The following is a 10,000-nucleotide window of genomic DNA, read 5'->3' on the forward strand; positions in this document are numbered from 1 at the left end:
AGAAGTGTGTGGGGGAGCTTGTAGCATCCAATCTATGGCAAGTTTTTTTTTAGATTTGACTTGAGCATCCATTAATTTAATTTAAATTTAGACCCCTCGGTCTATGGGTGATCCTGATGATATTCCTTGTGGCGAGTACTACAACTATAAGGTGGGTACCTGCTTGACCTAGAGTGACTCTTAATTTGTTGTTTTATAGCATGGAATCTTAAGTTTTCTTTTGTGATTAGGCATCCTGCTACACTATAAATGCAATATTGTTTTCCAGAAGTGAATTCAACATGTTAGATGGTTAACTTGCATAACATGCTTGTTGTTGTTCGATATATAGAAGTGGCTACACACTACATTGTTTGTTAGATGGGCATCAGGCAGTAGCATGCACTACTTTAAGTGCATCCATTAGCAGGATAAAGTAAGTTGGGATGATTTTGCTGAGACATTTTTTAAATCCCAATCAGACATCTGAGGTGCATGTATACGAAGTCAATAAAGTAGATGTAATTAATGGGCACAGAGACCATCTGTGCATAAAAGTCACTTAACCCTGTTATTTTATCACACGTATATATCCACTGGAGATGTTGCTTCTGGGGGTAATTCAGGAGTCAAGTAATCTTATTCCATTTGTTTTCTCACAGTTAGTTACTCTACATGATATATCTGGGGGTAATGCAGAAGTCTCATAATCATCTTTTTTTTTTTTTTTTTCCTGTTTGTTGGTTTCCAGTTCTTTTTTTTTCAGTAATACTTCTTTATTGTTTTTCTGCTTATTCATACAAGATATTTGACAGTAAGATACACAGGTCGTTTCCAAACAAAGATTCTAACAACAATCTAATAACATATATACACTATTTACATGAATGCTTCCATATTTCCGTAATTGTAGAAATACACCTTATTTCTCCAGGAAAAATATCTTATAATAACGTGGTTCCAAGTAGAATTATACTTTATAATATGTATAACAAAGGAGTATTTCAGATTCCATGTTTTAAGCCAGTATAATATTGAAGATTTGTTCCCATAGTTTCAAATTATATGAATTTTTATTTTGATTATTAATTACATATTTGTGGGCTAAAATGTGTTTTATCGCTAAGGTCCTAAAGTTTTCCCATGAGGTTTGAGATGGAGTCAGCCAGTTAGTAGCTATGTAAAGCTTCATTAATAACAAAATATGGATAAGTATAGTAATTTGGGATATTGATAAGTCATTTGGAGGGATATGCAATATCATAAATTCCCAAGACAGTGTTGAATTTTAGTAACCCATCTTCTGTAGTTGTAGTTTTAAGGAATTCAAGAGTTTATATATACATTTACAGCTCCAGAACATATGTAAGAGGTCCACCATCTCATCTTTACAATATGGGCATTTAGGAGAATTTTTTGAGTTAAATTTATGCAAGCTAAAACGTGTATAGTAGGCATTATTATATATCATGAGTTGGGTAAATGTTAACTTTTTAAGGGAGATGAAATTTGCAGTTAAAGTGATTGCTTTTATTATTTTACTTTTTTCAACCGCTGGTAATTTCTCTTTCCAATATTTGGATAAGAGAAGGTGGTCTTGATATTTAATGTCTTTTATCAATTTATATGTGCATGTTATAAATTTGGTACTCTGTAAGAGGGCTTGCCAGACTGATACACATTTCATTAAATCTTCTTTACTAATGGTTAAATTTTTAAAGTAACTTAAGGACAATTCTTTGATCTGTCTCAAAATCACTAAGTATGATTTGGGATGACCCATTTCCTGTCTTAGTTCATGATCAGAGTGGTTCAAGTATGGGTATATGTCTTGTAACGTTAAGTTAATTATAAGTGGGAAGCTTTTCAAATCTATTAGTTGATTATTAATTTTCAGGTTTGGATTTCTATGACAAGGTTGTAGGATCATCATGTATTGAAAGAGATTTAATGATTTAAAGAGATTTTGTTATAGTGTTATATAGTTTGTGATGTAATTCATTAGATCATATGTTTTAATATTGTCTCTGTTTAAAAAGGGTGATGATTTAGGATTTATATTCAGGTTCTCAGTATGTTTATAGCTTAGTTTTACCCAGTTTGGAGACCAATCATTGCTTTGTGTATCATAATTTGCAATTCTTAAAATTTTATTGGCATTTATGATTAAATAATAGTTTTCGAAATTGGGTAAGTCTAAACCGCCTCTGTTTTTCGGGATCATCAGATTATCATAAGATATTCTAGTTTTCTTTGGTTCCCATATAAATTTAGTAAATTCAGTGTGAATTTGTTTAAAAAACTTCTTGGGTATTATCGACTGTGTAAAGATGTATAATAGTCTGGGCAAGACATTCATTTTAATAATAGAGACCTTTGCTAGTGGTGGTAGTTTAAGATTTCTCCATCTCTTTAGATCAGATACAATGAGATCCTACGTTTGTTTAACATTATTAAGATAAAAGTCCTTGTTATCTGTAGAGAAAGTAATACCTAAATATTTAATCTTTTCTTCAGATTTTATTTGACCTATCAATGGTAAAAGTGAGAAAGGTTTGGGTTTTTTTAAAGGAAATATATTGGGTTTTTTTAGGTTTATTTTATAGTTTGATATTAATGCAAAATCATCAATAGCAGATAGTATTTTTTTTGGTATCTGAGACCGGTGTTGTACAATATATATATAATCATCTTGTTTTTAATATGTTGTATGACAAAATACAAGCTAATAAATCAATATATGATTTTTAATATTCCTGATACCTAATCTGGAATTATATGTCCATAAGGGTAGCAAAAGTATTGGGGGGGTTGTGTGCCCCAAAAATGATCTCAGTTGAGCCCCTCAATTGCTAAGGCCAACCCTGGAGAAAAGGACAACTCCAACCTTCCCCTTTAAAAATCTTCTCAAAACAAATGAGATTGCATATAAATGATAAACACCCTCTACAGATTTCCGTTTTACACTGAAGCAACTTTGTTTTGACAGCTATCACATGAATATCAACTGAACTCTGTAACATAGCACAGTCACAATTCACTTTTCACAAAGATGTGCAGAAGGCAGCTTTTCAGATTTTTTTTCAGAAATTATCAGCATGACGCACAGACATATTTACTTTAGATGGGGATACATGAAGTACACCATTGTGAACATTATTACTGTTTTTTTTTATCCCAATAAAAGATCCTCTCAAAATAGATATCTTGTTTCAGTTTTCCTTCTGATTCTCACATATACTCCCTACCCTCACTGCCTTTATGAGCTGGAGTTTATAATGGCTGCTATGAGCACTGACCATCTCTGCAGCTGTTTAGCTGAAAGCAGCACACTTTTATCATGCACCTGAGGTAATGTTCAGTAGTGGCATAAGTTTAAGATAAACTGATCTTGGGGTGTTTTGTTTTCAGCCACATCCACCTATATGTTCCCCAGCATAAATTATTATATTAGTGTGGCAATGAGCAAAGTTATTTATTTATTTATTTATTTTTAATGTTATTTACGGTGGGGAGACTATATCCAGATGCCCTTTTTCATTTATATCCTTTTTACATAAAATATCAAGTCAGCAAGAGAAATACACTAATTACAGAGAAGCAGGTTGCACTAAAATGGATTAAAAAGATTAATAGATCATTCAAAAATACAAGTCTTTAGTTATGTTAGAGGAATACATAGTTAAAAAGATCCGCACAAAGAAAAGCTGCATTTCATGCATGAGAACAGAAATAGGTTATCTGTTCAAATAATTAACATAAGTATTCAAGTGTGAACTTCAGTTGGTTAAATATGTGAAGATACCTGATAGTCAATTGAAGTGAGTTTCATATGGAGGATGATTTTGTAAAGCATTCTAAGCAGTAGTTAGAGGGAGTAGAGTGAATGGATTGGTATTGGAGGACCAGATGCTACATGTGAAAATTTTAATTCTGAAAAGGAAACTAAGGGCAATGACAAAGTCTAAGGTATAGACCCAACAAGGAAGTGACTATACAGGGTCTTTGTGTGATGGGCAAAACATTTGTTTTTGTGAAGAGTGGTTTGGTGACAATTTTAACAAGGGGTAACTAAACAAGAACTCCACAGATTTTGTTTAACAGAACATGAAGTCTAAACTAACTGATTTTGGACACTGCTATCACTAATAAAAACTAATATTCAAAGACTGAACTAAGTATACCATTTACAATGGTAGGTTTTGCTTTGGGAATTAAAATTTTAATTTTTGTGGCCAGTGGCCAAGAGGCCCTTAAGTTTAGTAAAAAAGTTTGATGTGAGAAAAAAAATAGAGCTGTTGATCAAGCTAGAACCTAACTGCTGCACTGAGTGAGTGAAGGGACTTTTTCCACTAGTGAGGTTACTGACAAAATTAGAGGAACCTGTGAAAGGTATAGGGCTACTCCAAAATTCATAACTTCAGTCTTTTTGGCATTTACTGACAGTAGTAAGAAGTCAACCATGAATGAGTAGCATTGAGGTATGTTTTAAGTTTGGAACTAATGTTAGCAAACTAGTAAACTTGGCATAACAGTAGATTTTCAAAAGATCACTACTGCTGTAGCTGCTCCCTCCCTGTCTCCACAGCCTTTATTTTTGTATTTTTTCCTTGCCAGGGAGAGGACCTCTAACTTTAGTTTCCTAGAACTGACTTTTTCAAGGCTATAGCATCCCCCTCTCAGTTGGCATGAAAGATCTGAAGGGCCTGGCACCCAAATCACTGTTTTTCTTCAGCTCAGCTTCAGTTGAATAATGGTTTGGTTGCATGGAAGGTGCCCTTAAGATTTGGAAGCTTGCTGGCTATTATAACATGTGCATTATATAACCCATATAGCTAAGGCCGAGCTATGTGTACCTCTCTCAGCCAATAAGAATTAGTCATAGCACCACCCTTTAAAAAACATAGAATGTCTGTTTAGTAATGTGGAATCTTCTTACAGGCTTAGTTCAGTCATTTAATAATGTCTGTACCTACAACAGTTCTGTTACTGTTAAGTTAACCAGCTACCATACCTCTCAACTGTCCAGATTTTTGCAGAATGTGCAGAATTTTGGCCTCATATTCTTGTTCTGTTCCTCATAAAAGTTATGATTTTTCTGGCAAATCATTGTAGATTGATGTCACTAAATAATGGCATACATTTGAGTTTCAAAGTTCATATACTTCAGAAAATGAAAGCTAACAAAACCTGTTATTCTAGTAACTTTCTAAGGTTATAAGATAAATAATTAAATGTTTTGTCTCCCCATTAATTTTGGCTCTGTCCAGATTCCTCACACTAGGAGTTTTGAGAGTTATGTCAGCTAATCAAGGAGAAGCCAGACAATCTGTGGGCAAAATCACAGTGCTATACATAAATGATTGAGGTTGAGATGTATGCATACCTCCCATCCTCTGATCATTAAAAACCATAACACTGTACTTTAAAAATCGTAGCAAAGTGTCAGAAAGAGCAGCACTTTTTATTTTGTACAAGGTCCTTATATTGCTAGTGAATCATTGTATAGGCTACATTTATTATTGAAGAAAGTATGTATCCATATTCAGATCATAGTTTATCCATGAGGAACAAGAATAAATCTAAGGGACAAAATCACATGCCTAAATTGCAGTAATTGAGAGGTATGGATGTATGGGCATTGGGCATTATTCATCACTTTTAACCCTCATTGTCTGTCTGTTGCAAAAACAGATTTTATGAGGGGTACAACAATATTTTGAGGCAAACATCAGAAAACACCTGAGTGGTATGTTCAGCATTAATTTGCCTAATCTTAACAATCAGCGAGTAAATCAAACTGTACATTTAATTAATCTGTCCTGGGACCTCTCTTGTTCGGTATTTACTTTTCTGAGGTACAGGCCAACGTGGGAGGACTATGGCTCACCAAGTTCGCAGATGACTGCAAACTGGGCGCCATAATCGACTCTCCAGTTGACACAAACATCCTTCAAAAAGGTCTCGCAGAGTCGGATAACTGGTGCCAGAGCCATGGTCTAAAGCTAAATGCCAAAAAGTGTATAGTCATACCCTTTGGCAAAAACAATGTGCCCACAAATTACCACATAGGTGGTAACCCATTAAGTGCAGAGAAAGTAATTAGGGATCTGGGGACCCAAGTTGATAGCAATCTCTCCTTTGACAACCACATTGCTAAAGTTGTTAGAAAGACCTTCTACATAGCCCACCTCATCATGAAAGGATTCACATCTAGATCAAGAGAGGTAATTGTGCCCCTTTATTCATCCCTCATCAGACCCATCATAGAATACAATGCCCCCTTTGGGATGTACCTTACCCGACACCTGCAGCAATTAGAAAGACCCCAAAAGTACCTCACCAGGAGGATCAAGGGACTCAAACAGATGCCATATGCTGCTTGGTTAAAAAAACTCCAGCTCTACTCAGTTGCATACCGCCTACTTCGAGGTGATCTATGCCTGACATATAAAGCTATGTCCAACCCAGAATTAATGGACATGCTCCACCTCAGTAAATCTAAATCCCTTAGAGCCACACGCTCGAGGGACTTGAACCTCAGCACAGAAATAAATAGAACATGCTGGAGGGACAGATTCATAACCCAGAGGCTCCCTTCGCTCTGGAATAGAATTCCAATTCATGTTAGGCAGAGTACCTCACTGACTCTTCAAGAAGAATCTTGATGAGTGGATGGGGGATCATAGGTTTGTCCCAAGGATTACTTCCATGTCACTATTAGACAGAGGCACAGTAAACTAAACTTTAAAAAGGGCACAGTGTACTCAAATCAAGGGGTGGCGTAAGCCAAACACAATCGGGGCTAGGCTTATAAATGCCCCAGGGCAGATAGCCTAGTATGAACCTATGAACCTAATTACTTGTTCTTGTGAGTATCTAATAATCAGCTCCATGCATAGGTGTCAACTTTAAAGTTGCCATATGCCCTTTTTTATACAGTACAGGCCCTAACTTGGGCAATTGTGCACTGTATAAAAATTGATAAATAAATATCCTTAGATTTTTGAACAAAAATAATTCATATAGTTCCACTAATACTTGCATAAAATATTTATTTTGAGTCAGAAACACTTTAATATTATATTTAACAAAAGAACAAATCAAATGCTACACTAGAAAGCTTTTATTTTGACAAAAAAGTGAAGTCCAGCCCTTTTCACCGATTGTAGGCACGGTTTGCCTACAAAATGTTGCTTGCCCATAAAAAAATGTCCGTCTTTGGCCATTTCAAGAGGAGGCAACCCACAGTCAACTTCTTTGCTCAAGAATCAAAGGCAAAGACAAAAATAATGGGGGAATAAGATCCCATAATCGGGACAACCTATTACTCTAATCCACGCAAAAAGGTTAATTGAACATTGTTTTTTGTATTAACATGCATTTTTCTAAACAATAAGAAAAAAAGCATACCTCTCAACCTCTTGGTGCAAGAAATCTGAACAAAGCCTAAAATAACTGGGGGACAAAAGCCCCAAAATAGGGAGAGATTTTAAATATTTATTTTATAAACTTGGGAAGTTGCTAGCTCACTTGGATTTGTGTCAGGAGGCATTTTCCGAAGGATATGAAGTGTGGAACAAGTGTAAAACTCATATGTATGTCATTATGTAGTGAGTTCAATCTTCAGTGATTTGCCAGAAAACCACACATTTTAAGATAAACATACCAAAAATATGTAGCACAAATCTGGACATTCTGTAAAGATCTGGACAGTTGAGAGGTCCTGTGTCAGACATTGTTGACTGTCTAATAATTCATTGAAGATTACTGTCAAACATTTTATGAGGGACAGGACACAAAATAGTCAAACTGCAAAATAAGGGTTAGTTGAAAGGCAACCTTGAGATTTTTTTTTAATAGCGACAGAATTGTTTTTGTTAATTTGCACTTGCACTGCAAATCCCCATGTTTAATTTCTCAGAAAATGTCCTACTCTTCCTGGCGCCTGAACCTCAAGGAACTTTGTATGTTGACACTATTACTGCGGTCTACTCTTACTAGAAGTATGAAATAATTGTCTAGATAAGACTGACACGGAGTGTAGTAAGGAAAGTGAGAAACATAATGTCCATGTTCAACAACTACAATCCGCCACCCAGTGGATCAGTGTAGTGTATGCACCTAGTCAGGTTGTTGAAAGTAGCAAGGACAGAAACTACAGATACTGTGGGTGTGAGTAAAGTTTGAACAGTTATGTTGGAGACTGAAACTGAATGCAAGGAAAAGGAACAAGTAAAGTAAACTAAGCAGCAGTAACAAAGCGAGCACGCATAGTTCAGGTAGGGCAGAAGCGGGGACTTAGCACGAACAGTTTCCGTCCTGCTCCGTGGAAATGAGACGGACTATGTGAAACTTATTGGCTGTCGCCATGGGGAACTACGCCTGCGGTTTGGGCAGTCTGGTGGAGTAAGTAAAGAAAAAGGCATATGAAACGTATCATTTTCCTTAAGTTGTGAGTATTTCCTTTTAACAGAAGAAAAAAAGTGTTATTTTTTTCGGGAGGTGTTTGGAAGGAGTGGATTAGTGTTTGTCACTGACCGCATTCAGAATTTCACGCTGTGACACATTTTGACTTTTGTTTCACTTCTATGAAGGAACAGGTGTTTTGTTGAATGTAGGTCTTACGTGCTTTCTACGAGATAATTGGCCTACTTTTCAGCTGCCCTTCGTGTTTATGACAGTTGCTATGAGATTCAGCAATTAATTTTTTTCGTTACACAAGTAAGCAATAAAATGACGTTATAGCGTGAGTGTTTAAAACTACATGTTTGCACACCTACCTCTTCAGTGTACCTCGACATACCTCTCAACCTCTTAGAGCAAGAAGTCTGAACAAAGCCATAAGTAAAAGTGGGACAAAGGCACAAAAATAGAGACAATTTTCAAATATTGCTCTTACAAACTTAGAAAGTTGATAGAATAACAGGTTTTGTCATAGCATGAATTTTCCCAAGGTATGAAGTCTGAAACTTAATTATCTATCATTATTTTCTAACTTCAAGCTTTAATAATTTGTCAGCAAAACACAATTTTATGAAAAAGAGACCAAAATCTGGACATTCTGCGAAAACCTGTAGAGCTGAGAGGTATACGTTCCGAGGAATGTTCCTCATTTGGGGTCTTAAAAAGTTGATGTTTCTCAAAGTTGCACATTGAAAGGCTGGGTCTGTCACACAGTCAGTGTTAGAAATTTTTTATCTGATATCCATGGTAAATATTACTGAATCATATTAATTCGTTGTAAGAACTTGTAAGTGTAAAATAGCACATTTAACCATTCTGTGACCTTTCTATTTACAGTTGTTAGTAAGCCGTTAGAATGTGTTCCACATTTTGCCTGTTTGTTCCACAATGTGAGACGCGGTGTTACTCATTTTGATGGTGGAAGGTTGAGAGCTATGCTTGTAGTTGTTAAAAGGAAAACTTATTCAGCGTGATTCATAGCATTTTTCTCTTATTAGATCTTTAAAGCAGGAACAGAAATTGCAGTTGTTTCCAAGACAAAAACTCCCCAAATGGCTTAGTTAGAACACCTTAAGTCATGTAGAACAGGTAGCCGCTGCCCTTTTACTTTTTCTTGTATGAATGCCTAAGAGTTTGAGTATATATTTTTTTCTGAATTTCTCTCAGAAACTGACCGGGGCTGGAGCTCATATACCTCTCAACCGTCCATATTTTTGCAGAATGTCCAGGTGTTTTTGCCAGGTTTGTTTTTTTTTTTTTTTTTGGTTTGTTCCTCATACCTTTTGTGGTCTTCTGGCAACTCATTAAGGACTGAAGTCACTAAATAAAGACAGACATTTGAGTTTCAGACTTAACAGCCTTCAGAAAAAAAACGCATATTAACACAAAACAATTCTAGCAACTTTCTAAATTTATAAAAACAACTTCTAAAATCTGCCCCCATTTCATTGGCTTTGTCCTTTTTGTTTTTTTGTATTCAGAAGTGGAGAGCTATTTTTGATCAGTGTTCTACCCTGTTAAATAACTTTAAACTAAATAGAGATTGTGAGAACAA

The 10,000-nt window shown here is 35.5% G+C and overlaps 1 protein-coding gene across 1 annotated transcript in view; it reads left to right on the forward strand.

The window, feature by feature from the left end:
* The first annotated feature begins 8,112 nt into the window (after positions 1 to 8,112).
* CCHR8.PART0H11orf52 (chromosome chr8.part0 C11orf52 homolog) overlaps positions 8,113 to 10,000 on the forward strand; it is a 187,756-nt gene continuing 185,868 nt past the window's right edge. The window contains exon 1 of the mRNA XM_044081009.1: positions 8,113 to 8,388. Coding sequence (XP_043936944.1) covers positions 8,351 to 8,388 — 38 coding nt within the window. The 5' untranslated portion in view covers positions 8,113 to 8,350. The remainder of the gene's footprint in view (positions 8,389 to 10,000) is intronic.

The sequence above is a fragment of the Protopterus annectens genome, chromosome 8.part0 (genome assembly GCF_019279795.1).
Source record: "Protopterus annectens isolate FY-2018-M chromosome 8.part0, PAN1.0, whole genome shotgun sequence".
NCBI lineage: Eukaryota > Metazoa > Chordata > Ceratodontiformes > Protopteridae > Protopterus > Protopterus annectens.